This window comes from Pecten maximus, chromosome 4 (genome assembly GCF_902652985.1).
Source record: "Pecten maximus chromosome 4, xPecMax1.1, whole genome shotgun sequence".
Taxonomy (NCBI): domain Eukaryota; kingdom Metazoa; phylum Mollusca; class Bivalvia; order Pectinida; family Pectinidae; genus Pecten; species Pecten maximus.
Genome location: NC_047018.1, coordinates 17,401,069 through 17,423,015, shown reverse-complemented (window position 1 = coordinate 17,423,015; position 21,947 = coordinate 17,401,069). Strand labels below are relative to the sequence as shown.

The following is a 21,947-nucleotide window of genomic DNA, read 5'->3' as shown; positions in this document are numbered from 1 at the left end:
ACTTCTAATAAAGTATATACATTTTTAATCTGTACAAAATTTGCAATTTTAACACAGCTCTGAAGGATAAGTAAACTTATTTTTTCTGTGTTTTTGAGGGCTGTGAATACCATGGTAACGACTTAAAATTGCTTAAAAATTACAAAATATTTTGATATTTGACCCAAAATGACAATTCTCAACACAATTTATTTTCTTAAACCTATTCAAAATTAAATATCTCTACCCCAAAGACGGAATTAATATTGTTTTGACATATGTTGTACATTAATTATTAGTTTTCCCGCCATCTTACCTTTACTATGAGCTTCCATTTTTTGCTGTAGGCAAAACTTCCTAAAATTTCCTGTGTAAACACACTTCCGGAAAATCCGGAAATTTAAAATCCGGAACCAATTTATTTATTTTAGTTTTAACAAATGTGAAAAAAATTATTTTTTCATTTTTTATGCATATCCTAATTCAGGAATTATTTGCTTAACAAAAAAATAGCCCATGGCCAGGCTGTCCTACTGTAGTGTGCTACCTTATTACATATCCTGTTATTTTTGATGTTGCTATTTTGTAGGTCAGTGTGATTAACCCAACACCTTCCTTGGAAAGTAATGCAAAAATATGTCGCTTGTATCAGGTAAGTGGATAATGTTTGTTTGCTCTGAAACTACATTAAAAAAAAGACAAAAAATTATGTATAGAGACAATATTATATATAATGCCCTACCTATCAGTACTTGGGAGTCTGAAAAAAAACTTGCTATCTGCAATTCTACAAGGTATTTTCAAAATTTCTCAAATAGAAGATCAAGGAAGATACTGCTGATGTGATTCATGTAAACTTTGAATTTTGTATCATACAAAATAGGTAAAGTAACATTGACATTTGGAATGAAATTATGGCGGAATACTAATATTAATTTGACCGTGTTTGTATTTTGGTATTACAGACAGTGAACAAGCGTCCGGGTATCTGGAACACCTACAGGCTCGTCTTTGGGAGCAAGGAGACCACTCTCAAGATGATGACATCACATCTATTATGGCTATGCTGGACAGTCCATTGTTCCGACAGCTTCTTACACTGCAGGAGTCACTTACAGAACTTAAACAGGTTGCTAATACATATCCTGTAAATGACGAGACATTCGAGATTTCATTGTCAGGGGAGCTAATCCTGAACATGCCTCCCGATAGCATCAACAGCAGTAACCACCACGACCAGCCTTTCAGTGAGAGTACAGCAGATGCCTCGACCCTTAACTACACTGGAGTTGAGAACCCTATTGTGACCCCAGCATACAACTTCGAATTCCAGAGGGCCCTGGAGCGGGCTTCTCAAGGCCGGCAGATAGAAATAATAAAACTTTTCAAACCAGAGAACAGCAGCCTTGGCTTTAGTGTTGTGGGCCCCAAGAGAATGGAAAACCAGGTGGATATGGGGATATATGTCCAGGAGATTCAGCCTGTCGGCATCGCTGCAAGGTAAGTGCAATGTTGATTTATATTTCTGGTAAGACTGTCACAATCAACTTGAAAAAAGAGTATGTCACAATATATAGTGGAATATGTCATCTGACATTGAAATAAAAATGAAAACTCCCAAATAGTAGTTTGCTTCACACATTTACACTGCTTCCTTATTGAGGGTGCATGCTTGTGATTTCTTTTCTGTAGAATGAAAAACTAGTGGCCACATACACATTGAGTATTATGTAGTTGATTAGTATAGGGGAGATTATAAGCTAAGTCATATCTATGCGACAGTAGAAGATTCTGAAGAATGAATAATTTTTATAAATTATATTGAGCTGGACTTTAGGAGCTTGTGGTTAACTTAATTACAGAAAATCCTTTCAAATAATGAGGGCGTGGCATTTATTGTAGGAGTGGAACTAATTACAACGTCATACATTGTACATCATTAACAGTATTTTATCACCCATTGTTAATATATATACTTTACCAAAAATTATTTCAGCATATTTTATTTTAAATTATACTTCATTCATCCTACATAAAAAAAAAACACCTTTATTCACAGTGTTGATTGAAAGTAAACAGCAAATATATTTATATAGCTGGTACAGTGATTAGTCAAACCTGCTCTAACACCACTTTTACGTAACAACCACTGTCATTAATGACTGTTTATAACTGTCCAAATCATTTTGATATGATACTGATATACAACCACAATGACTGGCCGTTTTGGTCCCAGAACAGAATTACTTAATATGAACTGTTATTTACAGTGGTGGGGTATACATATGTTACAATAACATTTTTAGAAAAATATCTTATTTTGTTTGATCAATATACATTACGATCGGTAATGAAGCCATTTGATTTTTATTTTCTTTGGATTATCTCCACATATTCCTTAATATGAATGATTCTAATGTTAATATTTAAAGTGTACCCTGAATAACCCTGAAGTTATCTAACAGTCCTGAGATATAAACCGTCAAAACTGGTTACATGATGAGGTTTCGGCTAGGAATAGATCATTAGGCTTGTTTCATTTAGTACTTAATTTCCTGTACCACCTATAAACAGCTATGAATAATATCCTGTCATCTGGGTTTGGTATCTGTACATGTTGTACAAAACATTGAGATTGTGTAGTTATTGTTCATCTTAAATATTTATCCTGAGGATATTATTAGTTAAACCATTGGCTGTTTATTTTTTGAAAGTTTTCTATTCTGGTTGACAAAAACAAAATTTAATTATACCCTATTCTGTAAAGCTGACCATTGACTTTGATTTATAGGCCTAAGTTTACATGGTAATAAAACACATACATATACTGATCATGCAATATATATTGCATGTGTGATGGTTGGAGTTAAAATTAAACTGTTGAGTGGATTCTAGATTGTACTGGGGATGGTAATATTGTATACATACTTATCCTAAAATATTTGACATCCCAGACTTGTGTAAAAGGTTTGTATTGAAGTTTAGGTAGGGCTTATTTAATGTAAACTGCTTTAGCTTAAAAGGAAGAAAATAGGTATTTGTGGACGGAACTTATTTGAAGATAGATACAGTATTAATCCCATATGTGACCAACACATAGGATTTTGACTCAAAACAGGGCTGAGGTTTAATGGAAGAAAATAAAGAAAAAAAGAAACAACATTTGTTAGCATTTTCACTGACATCGATCGGTGTCATTGATAACCAGACACCAGCATATTGATTGATAATTAATTACTTGTATAGTAACAAATATTTGTAGTATTTGACTATGCTATAAATTTTCTTGGTGTAAACATGTACAACTGAACTTTATAATTATTTTGTAATACTATGTATGCATGATTCAATTAAACATAATTTTCCTGCTTTCCTTTGAAGTAAATCCTAATATTTGTTAAAGATGTCTGTCCCAGAGCAAAATCACAGCAGTGTTTTAATTTCCTCGTTTATTGCTAGCTGCATGTGTACATGTCTGCCAATACTCATTGATATTCATTGAAAGTGTTTTGCTAGCCAGGCCTAAAGCCCTAACATGGAATTGGTGAGAGTTCCACTTCAGAGCTATATTTGTAGGACAAGATTCATTATGGTTCCGTACCTGCTGCTGGTTCATGATCATTCGGTTCACTTCTGAGTAAATTTTTGGACCGTTTCTGGATCATAATGTACTGAACCAATTGAGATTCCTCGTGATTTACTGTTGTTAGATATGGACAGACATTGAGATTCCTCGTGATTTACTGTTGTTAGATATGGACAGACATTGAGATTCCTCGTGATTTACTGTTGTTAGATATGAACAGACAACTACAACATGCAATCAGGAAATTAAGAGGCCACATCTTATATATTACAACATTCAAAGGAACTTGTTTTTTTGTCAGTTTTGTCTCATAGTCATAAACCTTTGTGAACATATGGTAATCAACCAACAATTTCTAGGGAACATTTTTATACATCACATGAAAGCTATACACCTAAAGTAATGTTACACCTGAGTATAAAGGACACCCAAGGGACAAGGCAAAAATGTCCTTTATAGAGAGGTGTCCTTATATAGAGGTTGAATAAGTTATATCATTTATAAACAAAGAACCAATCATGAATAATGTTTAATTACTAGTACACTACATATCTCATGATTTATTATATAATTATATAAATACTAATGAATCAAAAACAAGCCATTAAAGATAAATGATTGATCAATTTTCATCTTATGTATTGTTTATAGTTTTGATAGTTAAAAGCATTACTATTTCAAAATGATTCCTCACGATATCAAACTATAGCAGGACAAAACCCAGAAGAATACTAGACATAATAAAAAGTATAGGTAAATTTCATTATGTACTAATAAAATAAGAGAACATATTGATACTTTAAAAATAAATATCTTTGCTTCTATTACAATATTAATACTATATAAATGAAAGTGATTTTCCTCTAATATTACAACGCTTTAGCATTTAAAATTTTGAGATATATTTCCTGAAATCCATGTGAAGATTTCCTTTACATGCATGTTTAATTTAAAAAAAAAAAATGGGTACATAAATCTGGGTTTACTGTTTTCCAGTTCAGCCAATTACAACTTCGACAAAGATTATTAGTGGGGTTTTCTGGCACTGTCCATTATGAACAGGTGTCCCTATATAAGGGTGTCTGCTTTTGCCATATATAACATTTTAATTTTGTATAAACTTTCGTTGTTTTCATGGTTGCTATGGAACCACGAATATAAATACAATTAATATTATATCTAAATTGTTGTTATATCATTGTTTCAAGGGCTATCCAGGAAAGTTTGTACACACAAAATAATTTGAAAGCACCAAAAAAATTAAACCATGAAAGAAAGTATGAATAAAAATTTCATCTTATACAGCTGTATGTCATAATGTCATCAAAAGTATTTATAAAACTCTTCAATTTATATACAATGAATCCCCATAAGAGCCGGGTGATAGTTTTATTATCGTTCCATGATGTTTCAACAATTCTGTCAAAATTATGGATGAAATTATTGGATATCAATGCACGATAGGGAGAGTTTGTTATCAAGTTATTAATGGGATGGCAGGTACTTGTTACGCCGAATCGACCTTTAATCAAATCATACCACATTGCTCTATCTGTGGATGATCATTGTAGGAATTGATAGGAAATATGAAATGTACTTATTTGATTAAGTGAAATAGGAGTACAGCGACAGTATCACATTACACAAACCGAGAAGATAATAGTCGATTATAGTAATACCACAGGGTACAGAATTAGGGTCAAAGCTTTTGTTTAATGTTCCCAGATTCCTAATTCTATACCCAATGGTAAAGTACAATGATGGAGTCTATTACATCTCATTTTTTCCAAGAAATTGATACTGATATTATTAAAGAAACAATTAAAAGAGTAGATTTTTCTATTCAATACAAGAAGGTTCTGATTCCATTAGTGACAGCAGCCTTGATATCGATGGTGTCAGTGATAATACATTCAACCAAACCTGAAATTTAGCTACATTGTAATATGTAGGATTTTTATTTTGTTGTTGTATTTTTAAGTTAAACTTTTTTTCAGAAATTGATATAAAATATTTATTGCTTCTCCAGTTTACTTTCAAATTAGTTTATAGTCAGATTGAAATTAATTCTATATGTCAGATGTGTTTTTTCTCACTTTTCAGAAAGAGTAATGTTTTGGGAAAAAATCTATATATTTTAGGTGAATTTTTAGAATTATGTATAGAGATTTTGTAAAATTCTATTTTTGTTTTGTAATGCATCAGTATTCACACATCATTAATATTCATTATAGATTAAAGTTATCAGAGATCATGTATCTAATCATGCATGATGTTAATGATCCAAATAAACTAACGGTTAATATGCAGAAAAAATGCAGTAAGCTGGTCTGAACAAATGACTTTAAAACAAATGAACAAAAATATGTAGGAGAGTAATTTATGGGAATGGTGTAGGGAAATAATCAAGATGTGTCCATCATGAAATATGATGACACACTAAGAATTAAACACTAATTGATACAGTTTTCATAAATAATGATGAAGTTCACCTGACATTGATACAGTTTTCATAAATATTGATGAAGTTCACCTGACATTGATACAGTTTTCATAAAGAATGATGAAGTTCTCATGACATTGATACAGTTTTCATAAATAATGATGAAGTTCACCTGACATTGATACAGTTTTCATAAATAATGATGAAGTTCACCTGACATTGATACAGTTTTCATAAATACTGATGAAGTTCACCTGACATTGATACAATTTTCATAAATACTGATGAAGTTCACCTGACATTGATGGAAGTCTGTAATTAGTTAACCCTGTTAATCACACCAGGCCACATGTACAGGGTTATATCATTAAAATGTGCTTTAAAAGTAGATCAATCAGCAGAGTGTTAACACAACCATAGACTTTTCCAAGTTACAGCTGACAATAACATGGACATTAACCATCCAGGAATACTGCATTACTTATAAGACATAGAATAGTTGTCTTCCTATTTCTTGGAATTCTTGACATTTTCCTGCATATTTATATACTATTTGCCTTTGTCCTTTATTTCAATCCCTCATGCACAGCACCTTCTGGGGCTTTGGCTCTTCAATCTTTTTTCAACCAGGAATCTGACCCATGACTTTCCAGGTCGATAGTGTTATGTTTAAACAATAAAAATCAATATCAGTTTGTATGCTAGTTACCTCCCCTTTACCATGCATCAGTATTGTCTGTATTTTGACAGGTGGTTGTGGTATTCAGATCAATAGATTCTATCCTCATTTAAGAGCCATGATTACAGAAAGTGTGTCGCTATATGGCTGTGTGTTGAAATGCTCCCATTACGCCACTCTCCTACTCTCCAACAAGCTAGAGCTTGTTTGGTATGAATTATTGAGTGTTCTATAAAACTACATGTACATGGGTTTTGGTAGAGCTTGGCAAATGAAGCCATGTTTAATTTGTTAAATAAAATTATGCAAGAAAAGCCAATAATTATTGTTTAGAAGGCAGCGGATTTGAGCCATCTGGTATCACAGATATACACCAGTGCTAGACTGTGATATTGGACAGTCTGCCTTGATAGATCTGTAATAGAAAGATATATACACAGGCTATTGTACTGTATTGATCTGGGAGAAATACTGCCTTATAGAGCAGAAGCCTTGTGTGTCAGTGTCGAGCACACATACGTACACACTGGCACACGTGCTACACTGGCTTGGCAATCTCTCTGGGTCTCAGAATCGTAGTCATCCCTGAGGGTTCACCGAATCACCAGCCTCTGAATCAACAACTGCCATTGCAGCAAGGTTTTGGGTCCAGAATCAACGCCTGCATCACCGTATGACCCAGCAGTCTCCTCACAGTCATCAACAGTGTGCATTATTTTCAACTGTGTGGGGGTGTAGAATATATATTGAGGCTGTAGAACACAGCCTAGGGACTTTAGTCCGGAGTATCTGTTCCTGGACGCTGCTATCCACATGTTTAGAGCCAGAGTTTGGCACCTTGAGTGACTACATTGACAGTTGTGACACTGTAGAGCTAGGAGGGAGAAGATGAGTGTGGCACTACAACTGTCTAACCAGTCAATACAACCTGTCAGATAGAAGTTTCTCCCTAAGGAGCATGACCTGGCTATTATGAAGGAGAGATTGATGTTTTAATATCAAGTTCAAAGTTTGTACTTATCCAAAATAGGAGTTATAACTGTTGGGTATTTTCACAAAAGGATGTAATGCGGTTAAATTTTCTGGAAGAGAAATTAAATTTCGGTTGTGTCAGAAATAATGTGAATACTTCTATTGGACTGACCTGTTATTGTGGAGGTAATGTCATGATACTAACTACAAGAATTCCAAAACGTTGTTTGCAGCAAATGGCACGAACCATAACAGTACCAACATTTGTGTAAACCATGATGATATCTACTCGAAAATCCAGATGATGTTCTATTGACAACTGCAATCAGAAAAATTCACCGGAGTAATGACTTTCTACGATTATAGCTACAGGTATCGTAATTATAAGCCTCTGTCGTGGCTAATGATGAGTGCAGGAATGCTCCAGCAGTAAACATGTTGATGAGTAACACTTTCTGGTGGCTGACAAGGTGACAGTCATGACGATATTATATATGGTCATGTAACAAAGATAATTACCTCTTGTTTTGCTAGATTCAGGTGACAAGAGGGACTACCTGGTGTTAATCTGAATGACTGAGTGACCATTCCACGATATATCCCATCAAAGTGTGTTGCATGAATCAGATATCTCTTGCAGGGATTACATGGTCAAGGGAGAACATTCTTGATATGACTGGGTCTGTTACAGATTTAGATGATCAGCAAAAAAACCCAGCTGAATTAATAAGTTATTTTTTTTATCTTTTGAAAGTATAATGAGAAGAAAAGGCAATTAGCCATTTCTGTATGTACTATTTAATGCATTGGATTCAACACTTGGAGAATAAATAATAAAGGTTCTATTTTAATGGGAATCAACGAGTGCCAAGAATGCGGACAAGTTTAATACACAGAGGGACCAACTAGATAGACCTTGTTCAAATTAGCACTGGCGTGGATAAGACCATATTGGTATCATCTACAAAAAAACCATGACATTGGAGAGTTTCCCAACATAGCAGATATCGGATATTGAAGTGTTGATTAATCAGTATTATCGTGACCCACTTCTCAGTCAGCTAGTCTTTTTCATCATCAGATGAAACCTCTATACAATTAAAGGCAACACAGAGAACAGTCTGCTGTTCCAACTAAAACAACTTGGATCAGAAGATAACACCAGGTTTATTTTACCATTATCCTTCTTCAGTGTTTTGTGGAATGCTTCAGAAAATTAAAATCTATCTTGCAAAGACAGCAGGTTTAAAAACCCAGGAGAATTATTGTTGACTTAATTATAAGTTGTATTGCACATCCTGTGACCCTTTATCATGTGTACATCATCATTTCACTGGTATACAATCATACTAACTTGACGATTATACTTTGATGGCTATATGTCAAAATATATATACACAGCTATATACAACAGTGAATAATCAAAGTTTTATGGAGGAAATATAAACACTTTTGATCATCAATTGTATAAAATATTGAGAGATAATAGAGGAGTGTTCGTCTGAACAACAGAACTATTGGCTGGAAGGCAACCTTTACCTGGGGCTACCTGTTGTACTCAAGTAGTATAGACTAGTAATGCTTGGCTACCTGCAATTGGCTTACACAATTCTTGTCAAAAGGCTCAATGCACAATCCAGTCTTTGAAGATTTCTCGTTAGCGATACTCTATAGATGTGTAAAAACAAGTCTAGCATTATGAAGGAAGTGCTCAATACATATTAAAATTTTCATACTAAACGTAAAAGTAGGAAGGAAATGTTCATAAGATGCGTGCAACAAGTGGTCGTGTATGTGTAACAGGAGCATGAAGTTGGTGCTTTATAGACTTAGCATCAGTTTGTTAGATGAGACAATTCTACAAATTTCATCTTTAAAGCAATGATATCACTCTCGTGGGATTCGTGATTGCTGTGCGTGTAAAAACTTAATGTGGATATTGAATTTTCATTGGAAGTACAGCCCAACCTGTAGGGGGTAAAGCCATGCAACTTATATGAAGACCTGCATTAATAATGATCATGTAAGTCCTTAAATTGGTGTTGTGTACTAATTAAAAGTGTTAGAGGCAAACATAAAGTCTAGTAAGATAATTGAATTGCTGGAGGCGAAACTTGGGATCTGTACCATGTTTCACTGCCAGTCCAGTGAAACTGGAGAGGTATACAATGCCTGTATGTCAGTCAGGGAAAATAGGGAGATGTATGTCAGTCTATCAGTCTAATAGAACTGGGGAAGTGCAACATGTCTGTCTGTTTGTCCAGCAGTTTACTGGGGAGGTATATCATATCTGTCTGTTAGTCCTGTTTAAATGGGAAGCTGTACTGTGTCTGTCTCTATGGTTGAACTAAGGTGTACTATGTCTGTCTGTGACAGTCCACTGGAACTTAGGAGTTGTATTAAGTCCTGTCTGACAGTCCAGTGGAAATGGGGAAGTACAATATGTCTGTCTGTTTCTCCGGTGGTTTAGAGGGGAGGTATATCATGTCTGTCTGTCATTCAGGTGAAAATGGGGTGCTGTACCTTAAGGTGTAGCATAGTTTCCCTGGTGAAACTAGCTATATAGGGAGCTGTCGAGGTGGAAGTGTCCATTGATAGAGGCGAGAGATAGATAGTGTTTACTGGTAAATAGGGTTGAGGAGGTAGTGTCCAATGGTAAATAGGGGTGAGGGGGTAGTGTCCACTGGTAAATAGGGGTGAGAGGTAGTGTCCACTGGTAAATAGGGGGGAGAGGTAGTGTCCACTGGTAAATAGGTGTGAGAGGGTAGTGTCCACTGGTAAATAGGGGTGAGAGGTAGTGTCCACTGGTAAATAGGGGTGAGAGGTAGTGTCCACTGGTAAATAGGGGTGAGAGGTAGTGTCCACTGGTAAATAGGTGTGAGAGGGTAGTGTCCACTGGTAAATAGGGGTGAGAGGTAGTGTCCACTGGTGAATAGGGGTGAGAGGTAGTGTCCACTGGTAAATTGGGGTGAGAGGTAGTGTCCACTGGTAAATAGGATTGAGGGGGTAGTGTCCACTGGTAAATAGGTGTGAGAGGGTAGTGTCCACTGGTAAATAGGGGTGAGAGGTAGTGTCCACTGGTAAATAGGGGTGAGAGGGTAGTGTCCACTGGTAAATAGGGGTGAGAGGTAGTGTCCACTGGTAAATAGGGTTGAGAGGTAGTGTCCACTGGTAGATAGGGGTGAGAGGTAGTGTCCACTGGTAAATTGGGGTGAGAGGTAGTGTCCACTGGTAAATAGGATTGAGGGGGTAGTGTCCACTGGTAAATAGGTGTGAGAGGGTAGTGTCAACTGGTAAATAGGGGTGAGAGGTAGTGTCCACTGGTAAATAGGGGTGAGAGGGTAGTGTCCACTGGTAAATAGGGATGAGAGGTAGTATCCACTGGTAAATAGGGTTAAGAGGTAGTGTCCACTGGTAAATAGGGTTGAGAGGTAGTGTCCACTGGTAAATAGGGGTGAGAGGTAGTGTCCACTGGTAAATAGGGGTGAGAGGTAGTGTCCACTGGTAAATAGGGGTGAGAGGTAGTGTCCACTGGTAAATAGGGTTGAGAGGTAGTGTCCACTGGTAAATAGGGTTGAGAGGTAGTGTCCACTGGTAAATAGGGATGAGGGGGTAGTGTCCACTGGTAAATAGGGTTGAGGGGGGTAGTGTCCACTGGTAAATAGGGGTGAGAGGTAGTGTCCACTGGTAAATAGGGGTGAGAGGTAGTGTCCACTGGTAAATAGGATTGAGGGGGTAGTGTCCACTGGTAAATAGGTGTGAGAGGGTAGTGTCAACTGGTAAATAGGGGTGAGAGGTAGTGTCCACTGGTAAATAGGGGTGAGAGGGTAGTGTCCACTGGTAAATAGGGGTGAGAGGTAGTGTCCACTGGTAAATAGGGTTGAGAGGTAGTGTCCACTGGTAGATAGGGGTGAGAGGTAGTGTCCACTGGTAAATAGGACTGAGAGGTAGTGTCCACTGGTAAATAGGATTGAGGGGGTAGTGTTCACTGGTAAATAGGTGTGAGAGGGTAGTGTCCACTGGTAAATAGGGGTGAGAGGTAGTGTCCACTGGTAAATAGGGGTGAGAGGGTAGTGTCCACTAGTAAATAGGGATGAGGGGGTAGTATCCACTGGTAAATAGGGTTAAGAGGTAGTGTCCACTGGTAAATAGGGTTGAGAGGTAGTGTCCACTGGTAAATAGGGGTGAGAGGTAGTGTCCACTGGTAAATAGGGGTGAGAGGTAGTGTCCACTGGTAAATAGGGGTGAGAGGTAGTGTCCACTGGTAAATAGGGGTGAGAGGGTAGTGTCCACTGGTAAATAGGGATGAGAGGTAGTATCCACTGGTAAATAGGGTTAAGAGGTAGTGTCCACTGGTAAATAGGGTTGAGAGGTAGTGTCCACTGGTAAATAGGGGTGAGAGGTAGTGTCCACTGGTAAATAGGGGTGAGAGGTAGTGTCCACTGGTAAATAGGGGTGAGAGGTAGTGTCCACTGGTAAATAGGGTTGAGAGGTAGTGTCCACTGGTAAATAGGGTTGAGAGGTAGTGTCCACTGGTAAATAGGGATGAGGGGGTAGTGTCCACTGGTAAATAGGGTTGAGGGGGGTAGTGTCCACTGGTAAATAGGGGTGAGAGGTAGTGTCCACTGGTAAATAGGGGTGAGAGGTAGTGTCCACTGGTAAATAGGATTGAGGGGGTAGTGTCCACTAGTAAATAGGTGTGAGAGGGTAGTGTCAACTGGTAAATAGGGGTGAGAGGTAGTGTCCACTGGTAAATAGGGGGGGGGAGGGTAGTGTCCACTGGTAAATAGGGGTGAGAGGTAGTGTCCACTGGTAAATAGGGTTGAGAGGTAGTGTCCACTGGTAGATAGGGGTGAGAGGTAGTGTCCACTGGTAAATAGGACTGAGAGGTAGTGTCCACTGGTAAATAGGATTGAGGGGGTAGTGTTCACTGGTAAATAGGTGTGAGAGGGTAGTGTCCACTGGTAAATAGGGGTGAGAGGTAGTGTCCACTGGTAAATAGGGGTGAGAGGGTAGTGTCCACTAGTAAATAGGGATGAGGGGGTAGTATCCACTGGTAAATAGGGTTAAGAGGTAGTGTCCACTGGTAAATAGGGGTGAGAGGGTAGTGTCCACTGGTAAATTGGGGTGAGAGGTAGTGTCCACTGGTAAATAGGATTGAGGGGGTAGTGTCCACTGGTAAATAGGTGTGAGAGGGTAGTGTCCACTGGTAAATAGGGGTGAGAGGTAGTGTCCACTGGTAAATAGGGGTGAGAGGGTAGTGTCCACTGGTAAATAGGGATGAGAGGTAGTATCCACTGGTAAATAGTGATCACCACGGGCTGTTTTACTATGGAGCAGCGCCATAGTAAAATGTCTACCCGCCATAGTAAAATCATGTAGCGCCATAGTAAAAAAAAATCTGCCCCGCCGATCTTCGTATTCAAAACTCTGTTAATCCCATGGTGAGCCCCAGATACCGCCGACTTTGTAGTGTTTTACTGACTGCAAAGGTAAGAGCTTGAGGCCAGTTAATTACCTGTTCACACGCCAGGGCGACTTTTGACACTTTATTCAATGACCTGGACGTCCAATACCCCGACAAATTAACCGATGTAATTATATCAATCATACCAATATTAATTGATGGCTTAATTGATCAGGCCACGAACCGCATGTTTGTGTTTTGACAGCGGTCGATCTGTGTCGAATAAAGGCTTCAATGGCTTCGACAATTAAAGTCAAACGCATATATGACCCCGATTACTTTATAACACACGTGACATGGATGTTGCGTTTGTGAAGAAATGAGGAGTTTGCAAAACGAAAGTAACATGAACTGTAGAACAAAAAGACCGATGATTATAATTTCAATCTGTAATCATGAAGCGACAACTAAAGCAGCAGTCTATTGAATCATTTTTCGAGAATTCGCCGAAACGACAGAAGGCTTAGCCCGGTCTGTTCACCGACAAAGTCAATACACAGATCGTCATTTTTACCGACTGAATGAAGAAATATTTATGGCTAAAGTACCATGAAGATGAAGGTAAGTTATTTAGGTGTCAAATGGTTACTAAAATGTATTTTGTATAATATAAATCTCTTACATGTCATAATAAAAAATATAATTTTTAAATTATTTTTTTTAAATGTTATTGGCTAGTTTGTATATGACTGATTTATAGGCCTGTACATATTTAATGTAAACAAACTTAATAGTTGATATTTGATAAAAAAATGTATTATTTCCAAATTTCACATTAGTGACTTATATACTGACTTTGTTTAATCATAAAACCAAAAATTAAAATTAATTCTTTTTCAATATTTTCAGTGATTAGGTTTATGTTTTGTAAACAGGACAGCAGACCTATGGACACAGATCAGAAAAAGAAATATCACCATCACCACATTGTTTGATCCTGAGGACAATGAAGTGTGAAGTTGGGCTGTAAGAAAATGGACAATTTGTGTGTGAAAATGACTGACAATTGTGAAATCATATTATATTAGTGCTGTGACATTACATATTGTTATTGTGTTTAGTGTGATATCATAGTGCTTATTATTTTAAGAAACTTGAGCTTTGGAAGTGTATCAGTAACATTTAATTGGTAATCTTAAAGAGAGATAGAGAGAGACCATGAGTTTGAGAAAGTCTGAGTTGGTAAAGAGAATGAAGAATGAGCAATGTATTAATTTAAGGGTGTACAAATATGGATGAGTCAGAGATTGGTAAATGCTGTATTTATTTTTCTTACATATTGAATAAATAAATTCATATTACCATGATTAAAATAGTTTATCATTATTTCTCAAAACAATTTTTAAGGGGATATAAATATAACTACTGTTCAATAAATCATCTTCCTAAAAATGAAAAGGGACATAACTCATGTAAACAAATTATCTCCCTTTAATTAATTAATAATGGTCTTGCGGCGCGCTGGGAAAATGTCCCCGCAGGTTCCTCCATAGTAAAATCTGAAGCCATGGTGATCCCTGGTCAAAGAGGTAGTGTCCACTGGCAAATAGGGATGAGAGGTAGTATCCACTGGTAAATAGGGATGAGAGGTAGTATCCACTGGTAAATAGGGTTAAGAGGTAGTGTCCACTGGTAAATAGGGGTGAGAGTATTAGTGTCCACTGGTAAATAGGGTTGAGAGGTAGTGTCCACTGGTAAATAGGGGTGAGAGGTAGTGTCCACTGGTAAATAGGGGTGAGAGTTTTAGTGTCTGCTGGTAAATAGGGGTGAGAGGTAGTGTCCACTGGTAAATAGGGGTGAGAGGGTAGTGTCCACTGGTAAATAGGATTGAGGGGGTAGTGTCCACTGGTAAATAGGGGTGAGAGGTAGTGTCCACTGGTAAATTGGGGTGAGAGGTAGTGTCCACTGGTAAATAGGGGTGAGAGTTTTAGTGTCCACTGGTAAATAGGTGTGAGAGGTAGTGTCCACTGGTAAATAGGGTTGAGAGGTAGTGTCCACTGGTAAATAGGGTTGAGAGGTAGTGTCCACTAGTAAATAGGGGTGAGAGGTAGTGTCCACTGGTAAATAGGGTTGAGATGTAGTGTCCACTGGTAAATAGGGATGAGGGGGTAGTTTCCACTGGTAAATAGGGGTGAGAGGTAGTGTCCACTGGTAAATAGGGGTGAGAGGTAGTGTCCACTGGTAAATAGGGTTGAGAGGTAGTGTCCACTGGTAAATAGGGGTGAGAGGTAGTGTCCACTTGTAAATAGGGTTGAGGGGGTAGTGTCCACTGGTAAATAGGGGTGAGAGGGTAGTGTCCACTGGTGAATAGGGGTTAGGGGGTAGTGTCAACTGGTAAATAGGGATGAGGGGGTATTGTCCACTGGTAAAAAGTGTTGAGGCGATAGTGTCCAATGGTAAATAGGGTTGAGGGGGTAGTGTCCACTGGTAAATAGGGTTGCGGGGGTAGTGTCCACTGGTAAATAGGGGTGAGGGGGTATTGTCCACTGGTAAATAGTGTTGAGGCGATAGTGTCCAATGGTAAATAGGGTTGAGGGGGTAGTGTCCACTGGTAAATAGGGTTGCGGGGGTAGTGTCCACTGGTAAATAGGGGTGAGGGGGGTATTGTCCACTGGTAAATAGTGTTGAGGCGATAGTGTCCAATGGTAAATAGGGGTGAGGGGGTAGTGTCCAATGGTAAATAGGGGTGAGGGGGTAGTATCCAATGGTAAATAGGGTTGCGGGGGTAGTGTCCAATGGTAAATAGGGATGAGAGTTATAGTGTCCACTGGTAAATAGGGATGAGGGGGTATTGTCCACTGGTAAATAGTGTTGAGGCGATAGTGTCCAATGGTAAATAGGGGTGAGGGGGGTAGTGTCCAATGGTAAATAGGGTTGAGGGGGTAGTGTCCACTGGTAAATAGGGTTGAGGAAGTAGTGTCTACTGGTAAATAGGGTTCAGAGGTAGTATCCACTGGTAAATAGGGTTGAGAGGTAGTGTCCACTGGTAAATAGGGTTGAGAGGTAGTGTCCACTAGTAAATAGGGGTGAGAGGTAGTGTCCACTGGTAAATAGGGTTGAGATGTAGTGTCCACTGGTAAATAGGGATGAGGGGGTAGTTTCCACTGGTAAATAGGGGTGAGAGGTAGTGTCCACTGGTAAATAGGGGTGAGAGGTAGTGTCCACTGGTAAATAGGGTTGAGAGGTAGTGTCCACTGGTAAATAGGGGTGAGAGGTAGTGTCCACTTGTAAATAGGGTTGAGGGGGTAGTGTCCACTGGTAAATAGGGGTGAGAGGGTAGTGTCCACTGGTGAATAGGGGTTAGGGGGTAGTGTCAACTGGTAAATAGGGATGAGGGGGTATTGTCCACTGGTAAAAAGTGTTGAGGCGATAGTGTCCAATGGTAAATAGGGGTGAGGGGGTAGTGTCCACTGGTAAATAGGGTTGCGGGGGTAGTGTCCACTGGTAAATAGGGGTGAGGGGGTATTGTCCACTGGTAAATAGTGTTGAGGCGATAGTGTCCAATGGTAAATAGGGTTGAGGGGGTAGTGTCCACTGGTAAATAGGGTTGCGGGGGTAGTGTCCACTGGTAAATAGGGGTGAGGGGGTATTGTCCACTGGTAAATAGTGTTGAGGCGATAGTGTCCAATGGTAAATAGGGGTGAGGGGGTAGTGTCCAATGGTAAATAGGGGTGAGGGGGTAGTATCCAATGGTAAATAGGGTTGCGGGGGTAGTGTCCAATGGTAAATAGGGATGAGAGTTATAGTGTCCACTGGTAAATAGGGATGAGGGGGTATTGTCCACTGGTAAATAGTGTTGAGGCGATAGTGTCCAATGGTAAATAGGGGTGAGGGGGTAGTGTCCAATGGTAAATAGGGTTGAGGGGGTAGTGTCCACTGGTAAATAGGGTTGAGGAAGTAGTGTCTACTGGTAAATAGGGTTCAGAGGTAGTATCCACTGGTAAATAGGGTTGAGGGGGTAGTGTCCACTGGTAAATAGGGGTGACGGGGTAGTGTCCTATGGTAAATAGGGGTGAGAGTTTTAGTGTCCACTGGTAAATAGGGGTGAAACTTTTAGTGTCCACTGGTAGATAAGGGTGAGAGTTTTAGTGTCCAATGGTAAATAGGGGTGAGAGTTTTAGTGTCTACTGGTAAATAGGGGTGAGAGTTTTAGTTTCCAATGGTAAATAGGGGTGAGAGTTTTAGTGTCCACTGGTAAATAGGGGTGAGAGTTTTAGTTTCCAATGGTAAATAGAGGTGAGAGTTTTAGTGTTCAATGGTAAATAGGGGTGAGAGTTTTAGTGTCCACTGGTAAATAGGGGTGAGAGTTTTAGTGTTCAATGGTAAATAGGGGTGAGAGTTTTAGTGTCCACTGGTAAATAGGGGTGAGAGTTTTAGTTTCCAATGGTAAATAGGGGTGAGAGTTTTAGTGTCCACTGGTAAATAGGGGTGAGAGTTTTAGTGTCCACTGGTAAATAGGGGTAAGAGTTTTAGTGTCCACTGGTAAATAGGGGTGAGAGTTTTAGTGTCGACTGGTAAATAGGGGTGAGAGTTTTAGTGTTGACTGGTAATATAATAATGTTAGTGTTATCCAGGACTACCTGTAGGCAGCATACATACAAAATAAAGAAATTGGTTGTTAGCTTTATTGGCTGCCTGGGTATTTACATTGTTTCTATGGTCATGATTAAGGATGTCACATTTGTATAATTCTGGGGCTGCCTATCTGCAAGTTCTATTTGATTAAAACAACTAGTTCTTAGGATTAGCAGGTTATTTCACCAAGCAAGCAATTAATTGTAGAAGCTAGGTATATATTTACACACAATACCTCAGACATCACAAGTTCTGAATGGATAAATATAATCAATGTGTATTGTTTTCTTAATTTTCCTCTATTATTTAAACATCATTCAGTTTGGATGATGGTGTAACACATGTGTTTGCATATGGTACATTTATTAAATGTGTATGTGGAACATTTGGTGGAAGACAAGTAGAACAGGTTTGAATGAACGGCCATACCAACAGGCAAACAGACAATGGCTATATTGATTTCGCACTATGAATAATCGACTCACGTGGAGCTTTGTATTTAGTGGAGTTGGTGTTAATTGAATTGATGGTATTATATGAATTATTATGCATAAAAAGTAATGGTCTTTGTGAGTAGCTTGTTGATTTTACTACATCTGGTAAATTAAATTGAATAATTCTATTAAATATGTCAGGTAAATTGTATGAAAGATTGAATATATTAAATATGTTGGGTAAACTTTATGAAAGATTGAATCTATTAACTATGGTGGTTAAAATGTATGAAAAATTAGATATATTAACTATGGCAGGTAAACTGTATGAAAGATTGAATATATTAACTATGGTGGTTAAAATGTATGAAAAATTAGATATATTAACTATGGCAGGTAAACGGTATAGAAGATTGAATATATTAACTCTGTCAGGTAAACGGTATAGAAGATTGAATCTATTCACTATGTTGGGTAAATTGTGTGAAAAAATTAATATATTAAAGAGGCTTGCCCGCAGAGAGATCAGAAAAATTGGCTAATAGAAAAAGATTTTTTACACATGACAGATTGTTGGAATTGTTGAGTTTTTCATTTTATTTTCCTTATAAAACGCTGAAAAGTGATATTAAAACCTCATTTTTAAATATTATTTATTTAATCGCAACCCGCAATAAGTCCCCGCTATAAAGTGGAGTCTAATTTGATTGACACATCAAAGAAACAAGCACGTGCACAGTGCCGCACAGTGATAACTTCAAAGGCAGCGGTGATTTACAAAGAAGATTTGCCCTTATATTCCATACATTTCCCTCTCAGGTTGAGTTTTAAAACGTCTTTTAAATACATATTCTGTAATTGTTTTCAAGAAATAAAGTCGGAAAGCCTCTAATTTTGTCACATAGAAACGTGTACTGAAGTTTATTCAGTGATCGGAGATGTGCCCTTTACCGGTCCGTCTGCGGGTAAGCCTCGATCTTTAAGTATGAAGGGTAAAATGTATGAAAATTTAATCTATTAAATATGTCAGGTAAACTGTGTGACAAATTAAATTTATTTAACTATGATCATTATAGTATTACAGGTTAAGTGTATGAAAAATTAAATTTATTTAACTATGATCATTATAGTATTACAGGTTAAGTGTATGAAAAATTAAATTTATTTAACTATGATCATTATAGTATTACAGGTTAAGTGTATGAAAAATTAAATTTATTTAACTATGATCATTATAGTATTACAGGTTAAGTGTATGAAAAATTAAATTTATTTAACTATGATCATTATAGTATTACAGGTTAAGTGTATGAAAAATTAAATTTATTTAACTATGATCATTATAGTATTACAGGTTAAGTGTGTGAAAAATTAAATCTTACGATGAATAAAAATAATGTGTACAGAGGAAAATTTGTATCTTTGCAGATTTCAGTCAACAATTAAAAAAATTATTTGAAAAAAGCCAAATATAAAATAACAGACACAGAATTTAAATGCTATTTCTTACAAAAGGCACTTTAAGGCCGGTCATTTTCAATGATAAGATTTTCAACACAACAAATGCATTATATACACATAAGTTTTGTTTGTTGGAATGTAGAGCTGTCTAGCTGTAGCCAAAAGTTGTAGGAAATTTCTTTTAAAGAATATTGCTACTCTTTCATGCTTTTTAATGGTTTAAGATTTTCACAGTTTTACGAAATTTATGAAGTAAAAGGATGCTTCTTTACAGAAATTGTCACAGTAAAACGATCACATCATTATTACTGAAGTCTCAAGTATATTGTAACCAAATCTAGCTAGATTATCTTGATTATTATATATTGAAGTCTGAAGTATATTGTAACCATATCTAGCTAGATTATCTTGATTATTATATATTGAAGTCTGAAGTACATTTGTATATGTATATTGTTACAAAATCTAACCAGGTAATATTAATTATTACTGAAGTCTGAAATATATTGTTACAAAATCTAGCTAGATTATCTTGATTATTATATAATTATATTACTGAAGTCTGAAGTAAAGTGTAACCAACTCTACCTTGCTATTACGTTACCTTGATTATTACAATTATATTAAAGTCTGAAGCATTCTGTAGTAATGCATGGGGGCTAGCTCACTCACTGTTTATAGCCTTGTTGACTCATGTATTTTGGAGAATTCAGGGTTTTTCCTGTAACTTGTTATGCAGGGTCCGACAGATTCTCAGATGTGAAAATTGGGAGTCCCATTTGAAATCCAGGAGTCTTATATGACATTTCAAGATTGACAAAATCATGGTAAAGCAGTTGCAGCATCCAAATTGGTCATCAAATATAACAAAAATATGACGTCATATTGTTACTGCTATATATAATGTTGCCTTAATAAAATTCAAGCACAATAAAATAGCTAGTGTCAATTGAAATCAACTGTTATTTCGTCATGATATATGGCTGTTACGGAATTACAATGCATCCCAAGGATGCACAAACATTTAGATTGGGTGTCCTTTAAGTTTTCTCTGCCTCTAAGATGCAGGAAACCTGCGTCAGGGAAAACCCTGAGAATTGTGGCTGATATTAGATATATTACAACTCTATAGTCTTGTACTGTTTAAGGCTGCAGCAAAATAACATCCAGTGATGATATGTCTGATTGCATTGTGTGTGATTTGTTGATCAAATTGGAACAAATGTATTTTTTCTCTCTGACTTAAATCAAATGCATACACTAACAATGAAATCAGCTTGGCTTCCATAATATACATATATTGTATAGGAATCCAGAATATACCTGTTAGTGAATGTCCATATACTTAACACACAGAGGAAGTGTTAAATCATGCATGAACTAGTGATGTATGTACTGTATCGACAGACACATACAATAAAAAGAATTGTACATTCAATTACTCCCCTCCAGAAATGTGTATCACAAGCTAATTGAAACCAGCCTGGAGAAAACCAGCGCCAAACATTGAGACATTCATAATATTGTACCAATGCATTTGTCTGTTAATTTTGTCTATAGATCGAGGGCTGCTATTGTCTGTTAATTTTGTCTATAGAGGGCTGCTATTGTCTGTTAATTTTGTCTATAGAGGGCTGCTATTGTCTGTTAATTTTGTCTATAGAGGTCTGCTATTTTCTGTTAATTTTGTCTATAGAGGTCTGCTATTGTCTGTTAATTTTGTCTATAGAGGGCTGCTATTGTCTGTTAATTTTGTCTATAGAGGGCTGCTATTGTCTGTTAATTTTGTCTATAGAGGGCTGCTATTGTCTGTTAATTTTGTCTATAGAGGGCTGCTATTGTCTGTTAATTTTGTCTATAGAGGGCTGCTATTGTTGGTAACCTGTCATTATAGTGATCTTGTAAATACTGTATTTGATAAGACATATGGCCAAGGATAATGAGGGAAATGCTGAGAGAAAAGAAAAGCTTTTAGCAGCATATTCGGAAGTAGTCATGGTCTCATTTTCCATTACCATGTAAATATAAGTCAATTTGCTGGGCATGAAGATTGAGTCATATACACTCATGCTTCAAAGAATGTTCCTGGGTCCCTCGCTCCTTTATGACAGATGTCTCGATTCATAAATTGGAGATGAGAAGATTCTTATTCATTGTAATAAAAAGACAAACAAAGAAAAAATATCTTCATGCAAAATAGATGTTAGTTCAGATGGCTTTAAACTTCAAATGTGTAAAGCTAAGTTTCATAATGGAAGTTGTTTTAATGATTTTTTGTTATGAATTTATTGAATAAGTCTTCAGTAGTATGAGATTAATAGAATCTGTCATCCCTTTGACAGTGAGACAGA

At 37.2% G+C, this 21,947-nt stretch overlaps 1 protein-coding gene across 1 annotated transcript in view; it reads left to right on the top strand.

Moving 5' to 3' along the window:
* LOC117325389 (multiple PDZ domain protein-like) overlaps positions 1–21,947 on the top strand; it is a 227,647-nt gene that overhangs the window by 2,382 nt on the left and 203,318 nt on the right. Inside the window, 2 exon segments of the mRNA XM_033881561.1 lie at positions 569–631; positions 945–1,479. Of these exon segments, the coding sequence (XP_033737452.1) occupies positions 616–631; positions 945–1,479 (551 nt within the window). The 5' untranslated portion in view covers positions 569–615.